Here is a 27,339-nt window from a genome sequence, read left to right on the forward strand (position 1 = left end):
CAAAAAAACATAATTTATGTAAGAACTTACCGTATAAATTAATTTCTTTCATATTGGCAAGAGTCCATGAGCTAGTGACGTATGGGATATACAATCCTACCAGGAGGGGCAAAGTTTCCCAAACCTCAAAATGCCTATAAATACACCCCTCACCACACCCACAATTCAGTTTAATGAATAGCCAAGTAGTGAGGTGATAAAATAAGGAGAAAAAAGCATACAAAAAGAGGAACTGCAAATATAATTGTGCTTTTATACAAAAAATCATAACCACCATAAAAAGGGTGGGCCTCGTGGACTCTTGCCAATATGAAAGAAATGAATTTATCAGGTAAGTTCTTACATAAATTATGTTTTCTTTCATGTAATTGGCAAGAGTTCATGAGCTAGTGACGTATGGGATAGAAATACCCAAGATGTGGAAGACCACAGAAGAGTCACTAGAGAGGGATGGATTAAATAAAAACAGCTATTTCTGCTGAAAAAAATTAAAGCCACACAAAAAAATAAGTTATTCTCATAAATTTCACATAAATTTCAAGAAAAGAACTTAAATCAGAAGCAGAAAAATCAAACTGAGACAGCTGCTTGAAGAATTTTTTTACCAAAGACTGCTTCAGAAGAAGCAAATACATCAAAATGGTAAAATGTAGTAAATGTATGTAAAGAAGACCAAGTTGCTACTTTGCAAATCTGATCAACCGAATCTTCATTCTTAAAAGCCCAAGAAGTGGCGACTGACCTAGTAGAATGAGCTGTAATTCTCTGAGGCGGAGAAAGCTGGAGAAAGGAGTAATTCTCTGAGGCGGTGAATCAAAAGCTTTAACCAAGATGCCAAAGAAATGGCAGAGGCTTTCTGACCTTTCCTAGGACCAGAAAAAACAACAAATAGACTAGAAGTCTTCCTGAAACCTTTAGTAGCTTCAACATAATATTCCAAAGAATGTAAAGATCTTTCAAGAGTATTTTTAGGATTAGGACACAAGGAAGGAACAACAATTTCCCTACTAATGTTGTTAGAATTCACAACCTTAGGAAGAAATTTAAATGGAGTCTGCAAAACAGCCTTATCCTGATGGAAAATCAGAAAAGGAGACTCACAAGAGAGAGCAGATAACTCAGAAACTCTTCTAGCTGAAGAGATAGCCAAAAGGAACAATACTTTCCAAGAAAACCAATCCTTAAACCCAAATTAAGACTCCAAGGAGGAGAAATTGAAATAATAACAGGCTTGACACGAACCAAAGCCTGAACAAAACAGTGAATGTCAGGAAGATTAGCAATCTTTCTATGCAATAAAACAGAAAGAGCAGAGATTTGTCCCTTCAAAATACTTGCAGACAAACCGTATCCAAACTATCCTGAAGAAACTGTAAAATTTTAGGAATTCTAAAAGAATGCCAAGAGAATTTATGAGAAGAACACCATGAAATATAGGTTTTCCAAACCCTATAATAAATCTTCCTTGAAACAGACTTAAAAGCCTGTAGTAATGTATTAATCACTGGGTCATAGAAACCTCTATGACTAAGCACTAAGCGTTCAATTTCCATAACTTCAAATTTAGCGATTTGAGATCCTGATGTAAAAATGGCCCCTGAGACAGAAGGGCTGGTCTTAACGGAAGTGGCCACAGTTGGCAACTTGATATCCGGACAAGATCCGCAAAACAAAATCTGTGAGGCCATGCTGGTGCTATCAGAAACACATGCGATTGTTCCATTATGATCTTGGAGAACACCCTTGGAAGAAGAACTAGAGGCAGAAAGACGTAAGCAGGTTGGTAAGACAAAGGAACTGCTAACGCATCCACCATCTCCGCCTGAGGATCCCTGGACCTGGAAAGATACCTGGCAAGTTTCTTGTTTAGATGGGACGCCATCAGATCTATTTCTGGAAGACCCCACATCTGTACAATCTGACAAAATACATCTGGATGGAGAGACCACTCCCCCAGATGAAAAGTCTGATGGCTGAGATAATCCGCTTCCCAATTGTCTACACCTGGGATATGTATTGCAGAAATTAGAAAGGAGTTGAATTCTGCCCAAGAAATTATTTGAGATACTTATTTCATTGCTAAAGGGCTGCGAATCCCACCCTGATGATTGACATATGCCACAGTTGTGATATTGTCTGTCTAAAAACAAATGAATGATTCTTTGTTTAGTAAAAGGCAAGCCTGAAGAGCCCTGAAAATAGCATGGAGTTCGAAAATATTGATTGGTAACCTAGCCTCTTGAGGATTCCAAACACATTGTGCTGTCAGAGACCCTCAGACAGCTCCACAACCTGTGAGACTTGCATCTGTTGAAATCACAGTCTAGGAAGGACGAACAAAGGAGGCCCCTTGAACAATAAGGTGATGGTTTAACCACCAAGTCAGAGAGAGTTAAGTGTTGGGATTTAAGAATATCAATTATGATATCCAAGTATAATCCCTGCACCATTGATTCAGCATGCAAAGCTGTAGAGGTCTCATATGAAAATGAGCAAAGGGAATTGCGTCCAATGCTGCAGATATGAGACCTAAAACTTCCATGTTCATAGCCACTGAAGGGAATTATCGAGACTGAAGGTTTCGATAGGCAGAAACCAATTTCATTTGTCACTTGTCTGTTAAAGACAGAGTCATGGACACTGAATCTATCTGGAAACCTAAAAAGGAGACCCTTGCCTGAGGAATCAAGAAACTCTTTGGTAAATTGATCCTCCAACCATGTTTTTGAAGAAACAACACAAGTTGATTCATGTGAGATTCTGCTAAATGAAAAGATTGATCCAGTACCAAGATATCGTCCAAATAAGGAAACACCTCAATACCCTGCTCTCTGATTACAGATGGAAGGGCACCTAGAACCTTGGAAAAGATTCTTAGAGTTGTCGCTAGGACAAATGGAAGAGCGACAAATTGGTAATGCTTGTCTAGAAAAGAGAATCTCAGAAACCGATAGTGGTCTGGATGAATCGGAATGTGAAGATATGCATCCATTAGGTCTATTGTGGACATATGATGACCTTGCTGAACAAAAGGCAGAATAGTCCTTATAGTCACCATCTTGAAAGTTGGGACCCTTACAAAGCGATTTAAAAATTTCAGATCCAGAACTTGTCTGAATAAATTACTCCTGAAAGCTCCAGATCTGAAACAAATTTCAGAAAAGCCTGAGGTTTCACAGGATTTGTGAGAGAGAAAAAAACCTGTGAAAAGACCTTCCCACAGGAGGTCTTATTCTGAAACCTATTTGATACTCTTGAGAGACAATATTCTGAATCCAATAATTCTGAATGGAACCTGCCCAGACATCTTGAAATCATTTCAATCTGCCCCCCACCAGTAGAACTGGATTGAGGGCCGCACCTTCATGCAGTTTTGGGAGCTGGCTTTGGTTTCTTAAAAGGCTTGGATTAATTCCAACTCGAAGATGGCTTCCAATTGGAGTCCGTAGGGGAAGGAGTGGTTTTCTGTTCTCAATTCTGACAAAAGGAACGAAAACCGATTAGAAGCTCTAGTTTTGCCCCTAGATTTTTTTATCCTGGGGCAAAAAAAACTCCCTTCCCCCCAATAATAGTGGAAATAATAGAATCCAAATGAGAACCAAACAAATTATTACACTGGAATAATAGAGATAGTAACCTAGATTTAGATACCATGTCAGCATTCCATAACTTTTTAACATCAATCTTAATGATATCAAAATCAGCATCACAGAGAAAATGATTAGCATATTGAAGCAAACAAACAATGCTAGACAAATCAGAATCTTTTTCCTGTTGTGCTAAGCTATCCAACCAAAAAGTCGATGCCGCCGCAACATCAGCCATAGAAATGGCAAGCCTGAGAATATAGTCAGAATGTAAAATATCTTTCCTAAGATAAGATTCAATTTTCCTATCTTAAGGATCCTTAAAAGAAGTACTATCTTCCATAGAAATAGTAGTACGCTTGGCAAGAGTAGAAATAGACCCATCAACCTTAGGGACTTTTTCCCAAAACTCTAAATTAGCCACTGGCAAAGGGTACAACCTTTTAAACCTAGAAGAAGGAACAAAAAAAGTAGCAGGCTTAGACCATTTCTTAGCAATCACATCAGAAATAGCATCAGGAACAGGAAAAACCTCAGGAGTAATCACAAGAGGTAGTGATGTCGCGAACCTAAAATTTTCGGTTCGCGAACCGCGGACTTGAACTTCCGGTATTGTTCGCGAACGCGCGAACCGCGCGAACCGCCATTGAATTCAATAGGCAGGCGAACTTTAAAACCTACAAGGACTCTTTCTGGCCACAATAGTGATGGAAAAGTTGTTTCAAGGGTCCTACCACCTGGACTGTTGCATGCTGGAGGTGGATCCCTGGCAAAACTCCCATGGAAAATTACATAGTTGATGCAGAGTCTGCTTTTAAGCCATAATGGGTCTAAATCAACTAACATTCCCAAAGTGGCTGTCTCAAAACATCCCGGACAGAAGATAGATTGATAGTGATAGATAGGATAGATATACATAGATTGATAGTTAGATAGAATCGATAGAAGAGAAATAGATATATTTGTTAGATATATAATTACCCTAATAAATTCTAATAATCAAACATGCGTTCTTGGACCCAACTAGCTTGTGTCAATTAGTACTTTTCTTAGCACTTTAATCCCTGTTCCCCCCCCCTATCGTGGGAGTTCTATATGGCCTGCCAGATTACCCTGAAAAATTATAATAATAAGACATGTGGTCTGCTACCTATTTTAACGAGGTTGTGTTTTAAGTACTACCATTCTTAGCACTTTAATCTCTGTAACTCCCCCTATTTGGTGAGGTCTATACGGCCTGGATGATTACCCATACAAAATATAATAAGACATCTGCTCTTGGCCTGCGACCCATGGTAACTATGTTGTGTTAATTAGTAATGTCCTTCGCATTTTAATAGCTGTTACTCATACTCACCCTATCGGTGGAGGTCTATATGGCCTGCATGATTACCCTTACAAAATATAACAACCAAACATATGTTCTGGGACCCATGGTAAGTAGGTTGTGTTATGTAGTACTGTTCTTTGCATTTTCATACCTGTTACAACACCAAATGGTGGCAGGTCTATCTGTCCTTCATGATTAGCTGCACCCAAACCCAAAAAAAAGCCGAGTGGTCTTAGACTAACACCCATGGCTAACTCTGTTGTTTCAATTAGTACTATTCTTAGCACTTTCATCCCTGTTACGGGCGGTCTACATGGCCATCATGATTAGCCAAACAAAATACTACAATCCAACCTTTGCTCAGTCTTCATAGGCCCTTCATTGGCTGTATTTTGATAATACAGTTCTTATTATTTTTATAGCTGATACAACACCGAATGTTGTCAGCTCTGTATGGCCTGCAGGAATAGCTGCACCCAATACAAAAATAAATCCAAGCGGTCTTGGATTAACACCCATGGCTAACTCTGTTGTTTCAAGTAGTACTATTCTTAGCACTTTCATCTCATCATCCCTGTTACTTCCAGGACTCTTGGTGGTGGTGGTCTACATGGCCATCATGATTAGCCTAACCAAATACTACAATCCAACCTTGGCTCAGTCTTCCTAAGGCCCTTCATTGGCTGTATTTTGCTAGTACTGTTCTTATTACTATGGTGGTCTACATGGCCATCATGATTAGCCTAACCAAATACTACAATCCAACCTTGGCCCAGTCTTCCTAAGGCCCTTCATTGGCTGTATTTTGGTAGTACTGTTCTTATTAGTTTAATAGCTGATACGACACCGAATGTTGTCAGCTCTATATGGCCTGCAGGAATAGCCGCACCCAAAGCCAAAAAAAAGCCAAGCGGTTTTGCACTAACACCCATGGCTAACTCTGTTGTTTCAAGTTCTACTATTCTTAGCTCTTTCATCTCATCATCCCTGTTACTTCCAGGACTCTCGGTGGTGGTGGTCTACATGGCCATCATGATTAGCCTAACCAAATACTACAATCCAACCTTGGCTCAGTCTTCCTAAGGCCCTTCATTGGCTGTATTTTGGTAGTACTGTCATCCTTTTGAATAAAAGATTACAGTAAAGGCATTGATTTTAGAAACCCACAGATCATTATTTGCAACCGTGAATTTAGAAAAAAAAATTGATTACACAGCCGTGACACTTATTTATGCTCAGGCCTTTTTAATACGAGGGTCCCGGAGCCTCAACCGAAACAACAGCATGAAAGAGGAGATATGTCATCCTTTTGAATAAAAGATTACAGGAAAGGCATTGATTTTAGAAACCCACAGATCATTATTTGCAACCGTGAATTTAGAAAAAAAAAATGATTACACACCCGTCACACTTATTTATGCTCAGGCCTTTTTAATACGAGGGTCCTGGAGCCTCAACCGAAACAACAGCATGAAAGAGGAGATATGTCATCCTTTTGAATAAAAGATTACAGGAAAGGCATTGATTTTAGAAAGCCACAGATCATTATTTGCAACCGTGAAATTAGACAAAAACATTGATTAGACAGCCGTGACACTTATTTATGCTCAGGCCTTTTTAATACGAGGGTCCCGGAGCCTCAACCGAAACAACAGCATGAAAGAGGAGATATGTCATCCTTTTGAATAAAATATTACAGGAAAGGCATTGATTTTAGAAAGCCACAGATCATTATTTGCAACCGTGAAATTAGACAAAAACATTGATTAGACAGCCGTCACACTTATTTATGCTCAGGCCTCTTTAATACGAGGGTCCCGGAGCCTCAACCGAAACAACAGCATGAAAGAGGAGATATGTCATCCTTTTGAATAAAAGATTACAGGAAAGGCATTGATTTTAGAAACCCACAGATCATTATTTTCAACCGTGAATTTAGAAAAAAAAATTGATTACACAGCCGTCACACTTATTTATGCTCAGGCCTTTTTAATACGAGGGTCCCGGAGCCTCAACCGAAACAACAGCATGAAAGAGGAGATATGTCATACTTTTGAATAAAAGATTACAGGAAAGGCATTGATTTTAGAAAGTCACAGATCATTATTTGCAACCTTGAAATTACACAAAAACATTGATTAGACAGCCGTGACACTTATTTATGCTCAGGCCTTTTTAATACGAGGGTCCCGGAGGCTCAACCGAAGCAACAGCATGAAAGAGGAGATATGTCATCCTTTTGAATAAAAGATTACAGGAAAGGCATTGATTTTAGAAAGCCACAGATCATTATTTGCAACCGTGAAATTAGAAAAAAACATTGATTAGACAGCCGTGACACTTATTTATGCTCAGGCCTTTTTAATACGAGGGTCCCGGAGGCTCAACCGAAACAACAGCATGAAAGAGGAGATATGTCATACTTTTGAATAAAAGATTACAGGAAAGGCATTGATTTTACAAGGCCACAGATCATTATTTGCAACCGTGAAATTAGAAAAAAACATTGATTAGACAGCCGTGACACTTATTTATGCTCAGGCCTTTTTAATACGAGGGTCCCGGAGGCTCAACCGAAACAACAGCATGAAAGAGGAGATATGTCATACTTTTGAATAAAAGATTACAGGAAAGGCATTGATTTTAGAAACCCACAGATCATTATTTGCAAACGTGAAATTAGAAAAAAAAATTGATTACACACCCGTGACACTTATTTATGCTCAGGCCTTTTTAATACGATGGTCCCGGAGCCTCAACCGAAACAACAGCATGAAAGAGGAGATATGTCATACTTTTGAATAAAAGATTACAGGAGAGGCATTGATTTTAGAAACCCACAGATCATTTATATGACCCGTGTAATAGAAAAAAACATTCATTAGACACCGGTTACACTTATTTATCCTCAGGCCTTGTTAATACGAGGGTCCCGGAGCCGCAACTGAAACAACAGCATGAAAGAGGACATATGTCAATCTTTTTGAATTATAGATTACAGGAAAGGCATTGATTTTAGAAACACTGAGATAATTACTTGCAACCGGGAAATAAAAAAAAAAATTGAACAGTCACCCAGTACACTTTATTATCCATAGGCCTTTTCAGCAGAGGCTCCAGGACCCTCAACAAAAACAAGAGCAGGGAGCTGGGCATAGGAGTACAATGGAGTGTGACAATAATAATCTGAAAGTGAAGATTGCATAGTTGTGGCATTTTAATTTTGTTATCGTGGGAACTTAGTACTTGCAATGACCTTGCTCTGGTGAATCCATATCGCAAATGTGTTATTTAAGACACTGTTTGTCTATTTTTTTGAATATCAGCATTTGTTAAATGAAGCTCAACTTAGGCTGGTGAGAAACGACCTTTCTTCTGGCTGTTTGCAAATGTTGTGGCTCTGGACAAACATGTGAATAAGGGGCCATCAGCCATATTCTGCACGCAACCCCTTTGATGATTGACGATAAACATGTGTCACCTGCAAGCAGAGCTCGTTACTTCTGTCTAAATCATCTTCCTGGTATGGACAGGCCACTGTTTCCCACAGCAAGTACGAATTTTGAAATACAAGATTGTCTTGAGTATGGTAGGAAACCAAAGTTTATTTAATTCAGTACTATCTATCACCACAAAAAATGAACTTCTTGAAGCAACAAAAATGCCAGCAATTTCATGTGCTTATGGATGACAAGGACGTCATGTCCTTTGGTGCACAGAGATGGAGACGATTTTTGCCCTCCCTGTACACTACCCAGATGTCTCAAACATCACCAGAAACACAATACAGCCACTCTTGTGAAGTTCCTGGTGTTCCGGTAGCCATCTCTTTGCGCTCCTAAAGGAATACTTTATCAGTGTTTTTGTATACATCCGACAACAGCTTCGGAGACTGTGGTGACGCACATGTTATTTACTGTTGTTCCAGCTGTGGCAATATCAATTGGCATGAAAAAGTTAAGATTTGTGGGTTGGGGAGCCTATAGCTGTTAAGGTAGGACGTGTGTTTGAGGAGCTCCAGGTCTTACAAGTTACTTTGGAGTTAGTTTTCAACCTTAATTTAATTTTCTTTTTGGGATTCATAGTCACACTTTCTGGGGCTATCCAAGAGGAGCCTGGTAAAAGCAGTAGTAGTCACCCCTTATATCAACGGGTACGGAGACCTGTTTTTTGCGTTTCCAATATTGCGCCGTACCCCAAACTAATCCTGAATGAAAAAAAAAATTTTAAAATTTGGACTAGTGACGCACATTTTATGCACGCTGTGGCAATTGCAATTTGCAATAAAAATAATCTGCTAACAACAACCACTACCTACGACCACACCTGACTCCTGAAGTCATGCCTCAGTTATTAAGTCAAGTTAAATTAATTTTTTTCTTTCTTTATTATGCGCAGCAGAGGCTCCAGGACCCTCGACAAAACCAGCAGCAGGAAAGAGGACATATGGCATCCTTTTGAAAAAAATGATTATAGGAAAGGCATTGATTTTAGAAACACAGAGATCATTAGTTGCAACCGTGAAATCACAAAAAACTTTGATTATACACCAAGTACACTTATTTATCCTTAGGCCTTTTTAGCAGAGGCTCCAGGACCCTCCACAAAACCAGCAGCATGAAAGAGGACATATGGCATCCTTTAGAAAATTAGATTACAGGAAAGGCATTGATTTTAGAAACACAGAGATCATTAGTTGCAACCATGAAATCACAAAAAACTTTGATTATACACCAAGTACACTTATTTATCCTTAGGCCTTTTTAGCAGAGGCTCCAGGACCCTCCACAAAACCAGCAGCATGAAAGAGGACATATGGCATCCTTTAGAAAATTAGATTACAGGAAAGGCATTGATTTTAGAAACACAGAGATCATTAGTTGCAACCGTGAAATCACAAAAAACTTTGATTATACCGGACCCTCCACAAAACCAGCAGCATGAAAGAGGACATATGGCATACTTTAGAAAATTAGATTACAGGAAAGGCATTGATTTTAGAAACACAGAGATCATTAGTTGCAACCGTGAAATCTAAAAAAACATAGATTATACACCCAGTACACTTATTTATCCTTAGGCCTTTTTAGAAGAGTGTCCCGGAGCCTCAACAGAAAGAACAGCATGAAAGAGGACATATGGCATCCTTTTGAATAATAGATTACAGGAAAGGCATTGATTTTAGAAAGACAGAAAAAAATTGTTACAAACGGGAAATCTAAAAAAACATTGAATAGACACCCAGTACACTTCTTTATCCTTCGGCCTTTTGAGCAGAGGCTCCAGGACAATCAACAAAACCAGCAGTAGGAAAGAGGACATATGGCATCCTTTGTGAAAAAAAGATTATAGGAAAGGCATTGATTTTAGAAACCCGGGGATAATTTGTTGCAACCGTGAATTTGAATTAAAAAAAAAGATTGGATGGACACCAGGTACAATTCTTTATCCATAATGCCTTTTTATAAGCGGGTCCAGGACCCTCAAACAAAAAACCAGCAGGAAAGAGGACATATGGCATACTTTTGAACAATACAGTAAGAGTACAGGAAAGGCATTGATTTTAGAAACCCATAGATAATTTTTTGCAAATGTAAATTTGAATCAAAAAAATGATTCGATGGACACCCAGTACACCACTTTCTCCTTAGGCCTTTTTATAAGAGGGTCCTGGACCCTCAAAAAAAAAACACCAGCAGGAAAGAGGACATATGGCATACTTTTGAAAATTAGATTACAGGAAAGGCATTGATGTTAGAAACACAGAGATCAGTTATATGACCCGGGAAATAGAAAAAAAAACATTGATTGGACACCCAGTACACTTCTTTATCCTTAGGCCTTTTTAAAAGAGTGTCCCGGAGCCTCAACAGAAAGAACAGCATGAAAGAGGACATATGGCATCCTTTTGAAAAATAGATTACAGGAAAGGCATTTATTTTTGAAAGACAGAAAAAATAAGTTACAACTGTTAAATCTAAAAGAACATTGAATAGACACCCAGTACACTTCTTTATCCTTCAGCCTTTTTAGCAGAGGCTCCAGGACACTCAACAAAACCAGCAGTAGGAAAGAGGACATATGGCATCCTTTGTGAAAAAAAGATTATAGGAAAGGCATTGATTTTAGAAACCCGGGGATAATTTGTTGCAACCGTGAATTTGAATTAAAAAAAAAGATTGGATGGACACCAGGTACAATTCTTTATCCATAATGCCTTTTTATAAGAGGGTCCAGGACCCTCAAACAAAAAACCAGCAGGAAAGAGGACATATGGCATACTTTTGAACAATAGAGTACAGGAAAGGCATAGATTTTAGAAACCCATAAAAAAAAATTTTTAAATGTAAATTTGAATAAAAAAAATGATTCGATGGACAGCCAGTACACCTCTTTCTCCTTAGGCCTTTTTATAAGAGGGTCCTGGACCCTCAAAAAAAACACCAGCAGGAAAGAGGACGTATGGCATCCTTTTGAACAATAGAGTACAGGTACAGCATTGATTTTACAAACCCAGAGATCATTTTGGTCAATTGTTAAATAGAAAAATAAAAATGAGTGGCCAACCAGTACACCTCTTTCTCCTTAGGCCTTTTTATAAGATGGTCCTGGACACTAAAAAAACCACAGCAGGAAAGAGGATGTATGGCATCCTTTTGAACAATAGAGTACAGGTACGGCATTGATTTTACAAAACCAGAGATAATTTAGGTCAAATGAGAAATAGAAAATAAAAATGAGTGGACACCCAGTACACCTCTTTCACCTTAGGCCTTTTTATAAGAGTGTCCAGGACCCTCAAACAAAATACCAGCAGGAAAGAGAACATATGGCATACTTTGGAACAATAGAGTACTGGTACGGCATTGATTTGTGAAACCCACAGATAATTGTTTGTAAAAGTGAAATAGCACCAAAAACCATGCTTGGACTCCCACTCCAGGTTGTTCACCTTCAGCTTTTTTATAAGAGGGTCCAGCACCCTCAACAGAAACAACTGCAGGAAACACCACCACATATGCCATCCTTTTGCACAAGCGAGTACAGGTATGGCATCCATTTTAGAAACCCAAAGATAATTGAGAGGAACCAGGAACATTTTTATAAAAACTGGATGGGGCAACCATTACTACAGGTCGTTCTCCTTCAGCCTTTTTATATCATGGGCCACGACCCGCAACAGGCACAACAGCATGAAACAAAACATATGCCACCCTTTTGCACAATAGATTACAGGTATGTCATAGATGGAACACGGAGATAATTTAGATCAACCAAGAGACGGATAAAGATGCTTGGTCGGTCCTACTCTTTCAAATTTGTTGCATTTTGCGTTCAATTGAATGGTCCACCGGATATGAGTGGTGTGTAAAGTTGTACAATTCGTAACAGTTTAATCACTAGTGTTATGTGCCTTATTTTTTTTATTTGAGTTTTGTACCCACAGAGATGCAGCAGAGGCCAGAAAAATTAGGAATGTACAAATGACTGAAACATTGGGGTATTGTTGGAGCAACTGCTGTAGCAGCGGCCAGAAACATCAATGTTTGTAAAACATTTATAAAGTGCCCTAAAAGCTTGTGGCTTGAACACTAGTTGTTGGCGGATAAGTCAAGCAAGTCCTCCGTCTTTATAACCAAAAAAAAAAGGCCAGCCTGTGTACCAGTTGTAGCCCAAGGCAGCTCATATCATCATCAGTAGTTTTTTATTCAAATGTATCGCCCAATGTCAGTCCCTTCGGGATCCAGCCCTCATTCATTTTTATAAAAGTGAGATAGTCAAGGCTTTTTTGACCTAGGCGACTTCTCTTCTCAGTGACAAAACCTCCTGCTGCACTAAAAGTCTTTTCGGACAGGACACTTGAAGCGAGGCAGGCCAGAAGTTCCATTGCAAATTGGGATAGCTCAGGCCACAAGTCCAGCCTGCACACCCAGTAGTCAAGGGGTCCATCGCTCCTGAGAGTGTCGAGATCCGCAGTTAAAGCTAGGTAGTCTGCTACCTGTCGGTTGAGTCTTTCTCTAAGGCTGGATCCCGAAAGGCTCTGATGGTGCATGGGAGTTAAAAAGGTACGCATGTCCTCCATCAACAAGACGTCAGGAAAGCGCCCGGTCCTTGCCGCCGTGGTCGTGGGAGGAGGAGGATTAATTTAATCTCTTCCCCTGTTACATTCCCGTGGTGCTGTGACATCACCCTTATACACTGCATAAAGCATAGTTTTTAATTTATTATGAAAATGCTCCATTCTTTCCGACTTGCGGGAATTTGGTAACATTTCAGGCACTTTATGCTTATACCGGGGGTCGAGGAGCGTGGACACCCAGTACAGGTCATTCTCCTTCAGCTTTTTTATACGAGGGTCCCTCAACAGGCACGACAGCATGAAAGAACCCATTTGAACAAGGTTGGATGCTGAGCTAATCATGTCGCGTTCCTCCTCCTCACTGATCTCACTGATGGTATCTTCTTCCCCCCAGCCACGTACAACACCACGGGTACCAGAGAGGTGACAACAACTAGCACCCTGGGATGACTGTTGTGCTCGGTCTTCCTCCTCCTCATCCTCCCCAAAGCCACATTCCTCCTCTGACTCTTCTTCCTCACAATCCTCTTCCTGCGTTGCCGCAGGTCCAGCAAGCAATGCTGATTCGGCTGTTTGTGGGGGTGATGGACACCACAACTCTTCCTCTTCCTCTTCACGCTCATCTACTGCCTGATCCAGCACTCTTCGCAGGGCACGCTCCAGGAAGAAAACAAATGGTATGATGATGCTGATGGTGCCTTCGGTGCGACTGACAAGGTTTGTCACCTCCTCAAAAGGACGCATGAGCCTACAGGCATTGCGCATGAGCGTTCAGTAATTTGGCAAAAATATCCCCAGCTCCCCAGAGGCTGTCCTAGCACCCCGGTCATACAAATACTCATTAACAGCTTTTTCTTGTTGGAGCAGGCAGTCAAACATTAGGAGTGTTGAATTCCACCGTGTCGGGCTGTCGCAAATCAAGCGCCTCACTGGCAGGTTGTTTCGACGCTGGATATCAGACAAGTGCGCCATGGCCGTGTAGGAACGCCTGAAATGGCCACACACCTTCCTGGCCTGCTTCAGGACGTCCTGTAAGCCTGGGTACTTATGGACAAATCGTTGTACAATCAGATTACACACATGTGCCATGCACGGCACATGTGTCAACTTGCCAAATTTCAATGCCGCCACCAAATTACTTCCATTGTCAGAAACAACCTTGCCAATCTCCAGTTGGTGCGGAGTCAGCCACTGATCCACCTGTGCGTTCAGGGTGGTCAGGAGTGCTGGTGCGGTGTGACTCTCCGCTTTCAGGCAAGTCAACCCCAAGACGGCGTGACACTGCCGTACCCGGGATGTAGCATAGTACCTGGGGAGCTGGGGGGGTGCCATAGATGTGGAGCAAGACGCAGAAGTTGAAGAGGACTCAGCCGAGGAAGAGGTTATGGAAGAGGATGGAGTAGGAGGAGTAGAGGAGGTAGCAGCAGGCCTGCCTGCAAGTCGTGGCGGTGTCACCAACTCTTCTGCAGAGCCACGCATTCCATGCTTGTCAGAAGTCAGCAGGTTTACCCAATGCGCAGTGTAGGTGATATACCTGCCCTGACCATGCTTTGCAGACCAGCTATCCGTGGTCATATGGACCCTTGCCCCAACGCTGTGTGCCAGACATGCCATAACTTCCTTTCTCACAACAGAGTACAGGTTTGGGATTGCCTTTTGTGAAAATAAATTTCTGCCAGGTACCTTCCACTGCGGTGTCCCAATAGATACAAATTTTTTGAAAGCATCAGACTCCACCAGCTTGTATGGTAAAAGCTGGCGGGCTAAGAGTTCAGACAAGCCAGCTGTCAGACACCGGGCAAGGGGGTGACTTTGAGAAATTGGCTTCTTACGCTCAAACATGTCCTTGACAGACACCTGACTGTGGGCAGATGACCAGGAACTGCTACGTAAGAGAGACTGGGTGGAGGATGGTTGAGAGGGGGCAAGGAGGACAGCACTGGTTGACGTGGCTGAAGATGCTGGAGCAGGAGGAGGAGGGCGGCTTTCACTTTGTGTGCTGCTTCTACTCATGTGTTCTTCCCATCGGCCTTTGTGATGGGAGACCTTGTGCCTTCGCAAAGCAGTTGTACCTAGGTGGCTGTTGGACTTCCCACGACTCAGTTTCTTTTGGCACAGGTTGCAAAATGGCATCGCTGTTGTCAGAGGCAGACACACAAAAAAAATGCCACACTGCTGAGCTCTGCGATGACGGCATTCTGGTGGTGGCAACAGCATGTGTTGATGGGCGTCGGCGGGCTGTCTGGCTGACCCCTGGTGACGATGCATGATGTCTGACTGTGCCACTAGCTCCTTGAGACGACCTCCCCGTGCTTCCAAATCGTCTCCTCCTCCTCCTCTCTGTCTCCCCATCTGAACTTTCCCCCTCTTCTTCTTCTCTTCTAGCAGGCACCCACGTGACATCCACCGACACATCATCATCAACTGCTTCACTTGTATCTGAAACATCAAGAAAGGAAGCAGCAGCGGGTACAACATCACCATCATCATCACACCGTACCTCCATGTCGGTAATGCTGCCTGACTGAGACTGATCACTATTATCTACATCCTCTGTCAATGATGGTTGCGCATCACTCATTTCTTCAAAATGATGTGTCAATAACTCCTGTGACAGATCAAGTGAAGCGGCTGTGGTGCTAGTGTTGGTGGTGGCGACAGGCGGCGGAGTGTCACTGGTCACTTGAGACCTGCCCAAAGCACAGCTGGACTTAGATGGTGCGTCAAGGTTAGGAGGACTAGCAGCGGAAGCTGAAGAAGATTGGGTTTCCTGTGTTAGCCATTCAACTAGGTCCTCCTCAGAAGTTTTTGCATCCCCCCTGGCACCCGGCATCTGAACAATGTGCATATTTGTAGGGTCTAAAGGAATCACAGCACCACGACCATGACCACGGAACCTGCGGGGTGGCCTGCCTCTGCCTGTCATTTTTTTTTAAATGGACACTAACAATACTATTACACCAATTGAGTGGTGGCACTGTGAAAGTGGGCACAGTATACGCTGTGAGACTGACAACAACAAAAAAGACAGATGTTTTAAAAATCACAAATTGTTAATTTTTTGAAATATTACTAGTACTGTGGCAACAAATATGATTGTTTGGCACTATTTGGCAAATGAGCCTGTCTGGCACACACGCTGGGAGAAAGGAAACTGCAATTCAATGGCACTAGGAGACTGAAGAATCACAGTCAAAACAGTTATGATTAACAAAAATTCCAATCCTGTTACAATAAATATGAGTGGTGGCACTAATTGGCTAGTTGGGACTGGCACACAGGCAGGCAGGCAGGAGGAAAATGCAATTCAAGGGCACTAGTAGACTGCAGATTGACAGTCAAAACAGTGTTGATTGACAAATTTTGCAATACTGTTAAAAGAAATATGATTGCTAGCACTAATTGGATAGTTGGGCCTGGCACACAGGCTGGCAGGCAGTAGAAAAGTGCAATTCAATGGCACAAGCAAAATGAGGATTAAGATCAACCATCAAGATTTTTTTTATTTAAATTAGTAACTATACTGTGACAGCAATTAGGATTGGTGTAAATAGTTGGCAAGACGGCCTGGCACAAAAGGATGGCAGGCAGGAGGGAGATGCAATTCAAGGACACTAGGAGACTGATTAATGACAGTCAAAACAGTGATGATTGACAATTTTTGCAATACTGTTAAAAGAAATATGATTGCTGACAACAATTGGCTAGGTGGGCCTGGCTCACAGCAGGCTGCAAGGCAGGAGGAAAGTGCTATTCAATGGCACCAGCAAACTGAGGTTTCAAATCACAGCAACTATTACCAAAATTTTTAACTTTTAATTATTAGAATACTGTCACAACAAATATGATTGGTGTAAATATTTTTTAAGTAGGCCTGGCACACAGGCATGGAAGGCTGTAGAAAAGTGCAATTCAAAGGCACGAGCAAACTGAGGGTTAAGATCATCAACAATAAAGATTTTTTTAATTTTAATTAGTAACTATACTGTGACAAAAAATTAGGATTGGTGTAAATAGTTGGCAAGATGGCCTGGCACAAAAGGATGGCAGGCAGGAGGGAGATGCAATTCAAGGACACTAGGAGACTGATTACTGACAGTCTAAACAGTGATGATTGACAATTTTTGCAATACTGTTAACAGAAATATGATTGCTGACAACAATTGGCTAGGTGGGGGCCTGGCTCACAGCAGGCTGCAAGGCAGGAGGAAAGTGCGTTTCAATGGCACCAGCAAACTGACGATTCAAATCACAGCAACTATTACCAAACATTTTAATTTTTAATTATTAGAATACTATCACAACAAATATGATTGGTGTAAATATTTTTTAAGTAGGCCTGGCACACAGGCTTGGAAGGCTGTAGAAAAGTGCAATTCAAAGGCACGAGCAAACTGAGGGTTAAGATCAACACTAAAAAAATTTTTTATTTAAATTAATAACTATACTGTCTGACTGTGACAACAATTATGATTGGTGTAAATAGTTGGCTAGACGGCCTGGCACAAAAGGCTGGCAGTGGCAGGCAGGAGGTAAATGAAATTCAATGGCCCTAGGAGACTGAATATTTGCAGTCCAAAAAATTATGTTTTTTTTTTTTTTTATTACTGTTACAAGAATTGTGATTGGTGCCACTAATTGGCTACTTGGGCCTGGCAGACAGGCTGGCAGATATGAGTCGTGGATGGTAGGTAGGGCAGTAATTTAACACAGTATGCTGTGTAAGTGACAAAAACACAGGACTGATAGAAAATTAAGTTACATTACACTAGCAAAATATTTTAAAATTTTAGATTTTAATATTAAAATTATGTTAAGAATTGCAATGCACATATGACTCTATGAGTGGTCGCACTGGCTGGCTGCTACGTAGGGCAGCAATTATAACAACAGTATGCTGTGTAAGTCAGATAGACAGTTAGACACAGGCCTGATAGAAAATACAATTAGATTACACTAGCATAATGATTTAAAGACTTTTTTTTGGAAATTTTAAGAAAAAGGTTAAGCACATACATATGAGTCGTGGCTGATAGCCTTGGAAGGGCAGCTATTAAAAACAGTAGGCTATGTATGTCGGATACACACACGCCTGATAGAAAATACTATTAGATTACACTAGAAAAATGATTGAAATAATTTTTTGGGGGGGGAAATTAAAAAAAGGTTAAACACATATGAGTCGTGGCTCATAGACTAGGGAGGGCAGCAAGTAAACACAGTAGGCTCTATATGTCAGCAAAACACACAGGCCGGATAGAAAATTAGATTTGATTACACTAGCAAACAAATTTAAACTTTTTTTTTTATATATATATTAAAATTAAGGTGAAAGAAAAATAGATATGAGTGCTGGGTGGCTGCCTGGCACAGACCAATTAACCAAAAGACTGAAAAAAAAGAGGTATATTAATGCTGAGTGAGCCTGACAGACACAGGCATGATAGTAAATGTAATTAGATTACACTAGAAAAATATTTTTTTGTGTTTTTTTTTTTTAAATTAAAAATAATGTTATAAACGGATATTAACCCTGCTGGCTGCTGGCTGGCACAGAGCAATGAACCAGAGTATATGCTGTGTGACACTGGCCTGATAGAAAATGAAAAAAAATTACACTAGAAAAATAATTATATTTTTGGGTTAGTTAAATTTAAACTAATGTTGTTAGGGAGATATCAGTGGTGGCAGTAGTCACAGCATATGCTGTGAGCCTTAAGCACACAGCTGAAAGCCAGGCAAATGCTAATAAAAAAACAAAACAAAAAAACGGCACGAAATATAGCCCTAAAAAGGGCTTTTTGGGGTGCTGTGCTTGCAACAGAGATGAGTGGAGTCCTTCTGGACTGTAAATACACTAGCCTAGCTATGTTTTTCCTATTAATGTCAGGAGCAAAAACACAACACGTCCTCTCATTAAAAAAGCAAGGTCGTTATGAGTCTAAAATGGCGGATTCCGAGTAGCTGGGAGTGTCTGTGAGGGAGTGTCTGATGTTGATTGGCTCTAATGTGTCAGGCGGCTGTGACATAAAGGGTCAAAGTTTCCACACTGATGACACATAGGGGCGGATCGAACATCGCCATGTGTTTGCCCACAAACGCGAACGCGAACAACCTATGTTCGCTGTGAACCGTTCGCGGGCGAACAGTTCGGGACATCACTATTTATAAACAGAATTTAAATGTTTACTGGATTTGTTATCAAGAGGATCAGACTCCTCAATATCCAAAGTAATCAATACTTCTTTCAACAAAGAATGAATATACACAATCTTAAAACGATAAGTTGATTTATCAATGTCAATGTCTGAAGCAGGATCTTCTGAATCAGAGAGATCCTCACCAGAAGTGGATATATCAGTATGTTGTCAGTCATTACAAAATTCATCAGTATCATGAGAAGTTTTAAAAGACCGTTTACGTTTATTAGAAGGTGGAATAGCAGACATAGCCTTCTGTATCGCATCAGCAATATAATTTTTGATAACAACAGGGATATCATGTACATTAGATGTTGAAGGAACAACAGACAACTGTACTAGTACTAAACATTTTCTGCATGCAAAAGCTTATCATGACAACTGTTACATACTACAGCTGGAGCTATAATCTCAGCTAGCTTACAACAGATACACGTAGCTTTGGTAGAACTGTGTTGAGGCAGCAGGGTTCTTACAGCAGCTTCGGAGACAGGATCAGATTGAGGATTCTTGTAAAATGTAAAAGAAAAAAACAACAACATTTAAACAAAAAAATATCTTATTTCCTCATATAGCAGTTTCAGGAATGGGAAAAAAATGCAAATGCTAAAATAGGCAAAAAAAAAAATAGCATAGCCCTCTGAGCGTAACGAAGGCAAGGAGCATATAGGAAGTGGGGTAAAATAAAACCATACATTTTTTGGCACCAAGTATGACGCACGACGCAAAAGTAAGTATAAAAAGGTTTTGGTGCTAGCAAACATCCAGAAATTACGAAATTTGCGTCATAACAGACACAACTTCGTGCCAAACAACCTGGCGTCCACTAAGATGCAGGAAATGATGAACTTGTGTCATCATAGACGCACATTCGTGCCAAAAAATTCTCGCACCAAGAATGATGCAATAAATAACTGTATTTTGCGCCCTCGCAAGCCTAAATTTACCTGTGAATTTTAAAGAAACAAGTCAAATTGGAAAAAAAGACTAAACCCCAGGTAAGAAAATATTAAAAAAAAAAAATTCCTCAAACATGATTCCCATACTGAGACTGCTAAACTGCAAAGGGAAATATACATAGACCTGACTCATGGCAAATATAAGAAAACACATATATTTAGAATTTTATATAAATACATAAAGCGCCAACCATAGATGAGAGTGTCTTAAATAATGATACATACTTACCGAAAGACACCCATCCACATATAGCAGATAGCCAAACCAGTACTGAAAACTATCAAGAGAGGTAATGGTATAAGAGTATATCGTCGATCTGAAAAGGGAGGTAGGAGATGAATCCCTACGACCGATAACAGAGAACCTTTGAAAAGATTTCCCGCGAGAGAAACCCTAAAAATTAATAGGCAATACTCTCTTCACATCCCTCTGACAAACACTGTATTCTGAGAGGAATTGGGCTTCAGAATGCTTAGAAGCGTTTATCATAGAAGAAAAACAAAAAATTCAAGCACAAACTTACTTCACCACCTCCATAGGAGGCAAAGTTTGTAAAACTGAAATGTGGGTGTGGTGAGAGGTGTATTTATAGACATTTTGAGGTTTGGGAAACTTTGCCCCTCCTGGTAGGATTGTATATCCCATACGTCACTAGCTCATGGACTCTTGCCAATTACATGAAAGAAACATGCAATGCTGTTTCTGTTAAAAAAAAAAAATATTCTTATTTTTTGTGTATTTAACTAATTATACGTACTGTTAAATTGAGTGGTTTACTAATTCAAATGGATAAAAAGAAAGAAAAAAAAAATACCCAAACTACTATGGATGCTTTCAAACTGTAATTCTAATGAGAGCTTTACTGTGAGCTAGGGATTTCTTTAAAAAATGCAAAGTAGAGAATTTTCTTTTTAAACTAAAATCTCCCTTTAACATTTTAAAAACGAATGTTCATTTTAAAATATTCTTGTCTGCTTCATGAAATTACATCATTTTCTAAAATTTAAAAACCAAAAATACTTGAATTAATAAATTATATTCATTGTATGAAATATGCTAACACATTCTCTCCCATGTCCCTTTACTTCACATTAGGTATTTTACTTTACATACCTTGCTAACACTATTGGAAAAAAGAACTGATATGACTCATTGGACAGAATATTTTATTTCCAGAAATGATCTCATTTCAATTTGGAGTGCAGGCTGAATTTAAAGTATGTCGTTGCTTCCAAGATGTGATATACATAATCATTCTTGAATTTAATAAATGTTGCTTAGATCTGTGAGTTATACTTTATTTGTTCTAAAATCCTTTAATAGAAGAGGGAAAATATTGTCTGATATAAACAGACAATTGTCATGTTTTATTAAATGGGAGAATATCAAATATGTCTTAAAGCATTTGTGAATACTTTCTAGGGATGTTTCTTGAATTTAGATAAGGGGGAATGTTAGCTTAAGGCAAAATAAAAGACTATGCCACAGTACTAAACAAAAAATAAAAAAATGCAGAGAGAGAACAAAAAAGAATTACATTGTAGAATATTAGCTCTATTTACATATACCAATAAAAAAACATAAAATTACAGTTATTATTATTATAGTATATTAATCATAGCTTCTTTTTAATATAAGATAATTCAACTTCATATGCCATTCTATATAGTAAATGCCAACAGTTTTAACCAGATCTTTACAGAGGTATACTACATACAATGCATGCTCTGATAAGTGGGAAGAATGACCTTGTGCTTAAACAGCAAAAAGTGGTCCTTTACACAAAACGTACTACAGGTAGAAAATCTCTTAAGCGTACATTGTGAGACAACTGAGAAGAAGTGAAGGAAATAAACCAGAGCCAGAAACTGGATCAGATAAGAGGTTAGTTGCTTCTTATGAGTAAAAATAGGTAACGTACCATAAAGGTCCGGATTACAGAAACACATAGGGCTAGATTACGAGTGGAGCACTATCACTCCCACTCACATGTTAACTCCTCTAGAAGTAAGCATTTTACACTCGTGGGGTAGCATTTGTATTACAAGTTGAAAGTATCGTTTTCGCTTGTATGCTAACCCAGCGCACGCAAAAAGTCAAACTTCTAATATTGCAACAATGTTACCGTATTCCCCCATAGAATTCAATAGAGCACAAAAAGTGGAAAAGTGCATTAACCCGACATGAAACTATGAATATTTCATATTCCAATGTCCTACGCATAGAAGAATATATTCTATTTATTCAAAAATACATATTTCTATATACATGATGCTTTTTTGTAAAATATATACCTATATTTATATATAGGTATATATATATATATATATATATATATATATATATATATATATATATGAGTATCTATTAAAAAATACATAGAACATATTCTGCTATGTGAAGAACATTGGAATGTGAATCATTTACAGTAAATACAGAGTATAACACTTTATAAACACTAAATACACGCTAGATAGAATGATGCATTAAAAGAAAAGATTAGTCTGAGAATAACATGTAGATATATTTTTAAAGTGTCATTAGCTGTTTAGATATTGACAAAATAAGTGTAAAGTTTAAGTGTCTATAAAACAATGGGAGCTGCCATGTTGTTACTTAGGTTACCTTCTCTGCTGTGGCCCATTAGAGACAGTTATACATAGGTCACTAGAGTGTGCAGCCAATAACTCTAGGGAATATACAGTAACAGTGTTCTGCACTTCAAATTCTAACAGGAACTGAAAAGCTCACAATTTCAGAATGGAATTACAGGAAAATAAAATAAAATAATTAATTAAAGTATATTGCAGAGTGATTGAGGTTTTTTTTTTTTTTTTGCTTTTGTTTTTTTTGCAGTTTGAGATTTCTTTTTAATAAGATTGATCAATCTATGGGGACAATTATGGAATAAATATTTTTTTGATGAAAAAGAAAGAATGGAAGTTTGGGAGAGGTTTTGATGGCTTGGTTAAGGAAAAGTCAGATAGGGTAGAATGAGTGAACACTTCACGTAACAGATAAAATATACTATATATCAATCAGAAATCAGAAAATAAATATTATTTATCCACTTTTTTTTACATAATTATGATTTAGTTATCTGGTGTACCTAGGCAAAACTGCATTCTTTCTTTCTTGACAGACAAGACCACAATTAGGATTAAGCAGCACAGTGCTAATACATGTGATTTATTGCATTGAGCAGCCAAGGTTGCAGCAAACAACTCATCATTTAAGGTAATGGTGAACTAATTACAATTAAGCATTTGTAGACTTTAGCTAATGACATATCTGGCCCTAAAAAGCGCTATGTTTTTATTTATGTCAAAAAGGTTTACTACAAATATTGGTGTGTGAAACCCAAAAGGTGTTGGAGCCATACAAGTCTTGTTAAATAAATATGTCATAGAGATATAGGAAATATTTTGGGATACATACAGTAAAGTCAAATATTCTTCTTTTTATCTCCTCATTAAACTTTTAAAATATATAAGGGTCAATAACAATCTTTTAGAAAAAAACATCTAATGATAGTGTAGTGACCCCTAGTGGAAATGAAACGTAGTAAGGGCTGTAGCCTGGCAAGGATAGGAATGTGAAGGAAAGATGGAGATGCAAAAATGTTGCAGTTTAAGGGGAGTGACTCACCTTGGGGTTTAAGAACTGATGTTCTGGAGAGTTCTGCCTCTTTCCTCTGGTTTTCTTCAAGAAGTTGGAGTTGTCTGAGATTGCTATTCGTCATGGATCGTGCCAGGTGAGTGTCTGTTCCTCCTAAAAGGTTCAAGGATGGGTCCCCAGGTGGTAGCAGGGCTCCTGCAAAGGAGAAGAGAGTGGTTAGTGAGGAGAGGGCCCTTCCTACGCAGGAGGTCATTATTCCATGTGGTCAGGGCTCTAGGGCCCCCTCTCCTGTTCCCCCTGGCTCCCCCTCCTTGTATGAGGTGGCGGAGTCAAGCCTGGGGGACACTGAGGCAGGCGAGGGGGCAAGAGGAAGGAGAGTTTGAGGAGACCCAGGGCCCTGGGCCTAGTCGCCTAGGGTCTGAGGCCTATCCGGTAGTGGTAGATCCCATGCCGAGCAATGCTCCGGTGCTGGGTGTGCAGGCCCTGCCTGCTGAGGCAGCTGCAGGAGTGATGTCCCTCCTGCAGGCCTTGGTGACGGCAGTGATGCCCGGAGGTTGTTCGCCAGGCCTAGGGCCTGTTTTTGGGCCTAGCATTGGGGCAGGCGTGGGGCTTGGTTTTGGGCCTAACAGGCCTGGGATGGGGCCTTATGGCAGCCCACAAAGCGGCCTGGAGTATTTGGGGCCCAGTTTGCAGCCCGGGCCTGGTTTTGGGCCCACCTGGCCTAGTCCCAGGTCCGTGGCAGTTTCAGGATGGCCAGCAGAGGCTAGTGGGGAGTAGCCGGTACAGGGCAGTGTCGGCCTAGTGCCAGTTCTTACCTGGCCCGTCGCGGGAGCATGGAGGCGGTTGGGCCTTCGGGCCTTGCTGCAGGGCCAGTAGCAGCCCTTATGAGGTGGCTCTGGGTGCAGGCCTCCCAGTGACGTCATGCGCAAGTGGTGCGCGTTGTTGTAGCCCCACCCCTTCTGGTGACGCACTTCTGGTGCGTCTTCGGGAACAGGAAACACCCCTGAGAGGCAGCGGTAGTGTGCACGGTCGCAGGGGAGGGAAGCAAAGAGCTCGCAGGAGTGGGTCCTCACGCGGTGCCCGAGCAGGTGATTCAGGAGTACCGGGGTCGAGGGCCTGCCCTACAGGGGGTTCCGTTGGCAGTGTGACTGGTCCAGTGGTGGGCGGTAGAGCTAGGCCGGTGGTGCAGCAGCAAGTTCAGTTGGTGTATGGGGGCAATGTTGTTGGTGCAGTGGCTGGAGGTGTCAGGCCTGAGGTGGCTTTACCAGATAGGAGAGTGTAAGGTGTGCAAGGCCCTATGGTACTCCCGATGTTTCTGCTGTCTTACAGGCTCCAGTTGCAGCAGGTTGCCATGTGGAGGATTCCAGGACAGACAGGTACCTTTCGCTGGCCCACGCAAAAATGGAAGCAGCCGGGATGTCTGAGGTAGTACCCTCTATGTCAACTGGTGGATCGGCCGCGTCAGGTGGAGCAGCTGGGACTTCTGGAAGCAGTGAGCTAACCACACTTACACTGGGGGGAGGTGGTTCAGATTCATCTTCAGACTCAGGGTCAGACAGTGATCAGTCTTTGGAGCTTAAGGGCAAGGATAAGCCCAGGTTGTTCAGGCTGTTGAACAAGTTAGTGTCCAATCAGGGGGCGCCGGTGTCAGGGCAGAAAGGGGGGGCTAGGCAGGTAGAGCAGGCAGAGCTCCTTAGGGCTCTAGCAGAGCAGGCAGGGCCCCCTCAAGGGAGCGTGGGGCACAGGGCGGCGCTGCTCGGGGATACTTCCCCATGCCAGGTGCACTGTCTCTACAGACATTTGAAATCGAAGATTGTGCAAAGAATACAGGCAGGCAAGTACGTCAACGTATTTGAACTGTCTGTTAAGGCACAGAGGCAGAAAGAGCGGAGTAAGGATGGCACTGGATCAAAGAAGTTTAAGCACCCGGATATGTACTTGGAATGGCATCGCTGTTTCAGAGTCCTGGGCGCTTGCTACTTGGAAAAGCACCCTGATCAGATGCAGGCAGTCATCAAGTATATGGATACTATTGACTGGATCTGTCAGAGGTACTAAGAGGGGGCATGGTGCGATTACGATGATGAGTATCGCAGGAAGATGGTAGGGAACACCCTCTTGAATTTTGGTACATCCGATATGCACTTGTGGGCTAGCCCCCCCGGGCTCCCCCGCAGGTGCTCAGAGGTCCTTTGCCAGGGGCTGGAAGTTCCAGGACCGGCAGTGTGATAGGGGCACAGCGTGCTCCTTTCGTCACGTCTGCAAGTTTTACGGCAGAGGTCACCCTGGCTGCGAGTACAAAAGGAAGGACATTGGGGCAGAGGTCAGCCTAAGGGAGGAGCTGGAGCTAAGGGCGCCCACCCCGCTGAGGGTGGACGTTCTTGAGCTTTGGCTACATTTGTACCCAGACCATCAGGCAGCAGGCGTGCTGTTAGCGGGGTTGCGGGAGGGTTTCCAGATCCCCCCTACGGGTTATGTGAGGGGGTCGGCGACACCGCAATTTGAAGTCAGTTAAGGAGTACACTGAAGTGGTGTGGGAGAAGCTTATGAAAGAGGTGCGTCTAGGGAGAATGTTTGGCCCCTTTGCAGAGTTACCAATAGTAGATTTGGTTTTGTCCCCGCTGGGAGTAGTACCCAAGAAAGAGCCAGGCAAGTTCCGGCTGATTCAGCACCTGTCCTATCCAGCAGGCGCGTCGGTCAATGATGCCATTGACCCCAAGTTGGCTTCTGTGCATTACCAGTCCTTTGACAAAGCACTGGAGGTGGTGCTGTGGGCTGGGAGGGGTGCTGAGTTGGCAAAGGTCAACATTGAGTCGGCATTTCGGTTACTGCCGTTGCACCCGGCTTCTTTTAGGTTAATGGGGTGCAAATTGCAGGGGGAGTATTATGTAGATAGGTGCTTGCCCATGGGGTGTTCCCTGTTGTGCGCATTATTTGAGATGTTCAGTTAATTTCTACACTGGGCAGTGGTAGCAGTGTCAGGGGACAATGCGGGGGCACATTATCTGGATGATTTCCTCCTGGTGGGCTCACCGGGCTCAGGAAGTTGCACCAGACTAATGGAGGAAATGCGGTTTATGATGGTCAAGTTCGGGGTACCGCTTGCCGAGGACAAAACTCAGGGGCCTTGTACGTGCCTGACGTACCTCGGCATAGAAATCGACACAGAGGCCGCATTGTGCTGCTTGCCGAGCGATAAGGTCATTAAACTCCTGGAAGCGGTTAGGAAGGCTGCTGCAGGAGAATGGCTGCAGAAGGGAGAGCTGCAATAATTGATCGGAATGTTGAATTTTGCCTGCAGGGTTATACCTATGGGCAGGGTATTTAATCTCTCTCTCTCTATCTCTCGGAACGGCTAGGGCAGGTAAAGTGCTGATCTCTAGGGATAACATTGAGGATCTGCAGGTATAGGATATGTTTTTGACAGATTTCAATGGGGTTCCGGCTGTGGCCTCGGCAGAGGGTGACTAGTTAGGAATTGTAGCTCTTTACTGATGCTGCGGGGGCATTTGGCTTTGGTGCCTTCTTTGAAGATGAGTGGTGCGCGGGCCTTGGCCAGTGGAG

At 41.4% G+C, this 27,339-nt stretch overlaps 1 protein-coding gene across 1 annotated transcript in view; it reads right to left on the reverse strand.

Annotated features, from left to right (window-relative positions):
* MALRD1 (MAM and LDL receptor class A domain containing 1) overlaps positions 1-27,339 on the reverse strand; it is a 998,487-nt gene that overhangs the window by 599,677 nt on the left and 371,471 nt on the right. The window contains exon 18 of the mRNA XM_053715701.1: positions 23,806-23,970. Coding sequence (XP_053571676.1) covers positions 23,806-23,970 — 165 coding nt within the window. The remainder of the gene's footprint in view (positions 1-23,805; positions 23,971-27,339) is intronic.

This window comes from Bombina bombina, chromosome 5, assembly GCF_027579735.1.
Source record: "Bombina bombina isolate aBomBom1 chromosome 5, aBomBom1.pri, whole genome shotgun sequence".
In the NCBI taxonomy this organism is placed as follows: Eukaryota; Metazoa; Chordata; class Amphibia; order Anura; family Bombinatoridae; genus Bombina; species Bombina bombina.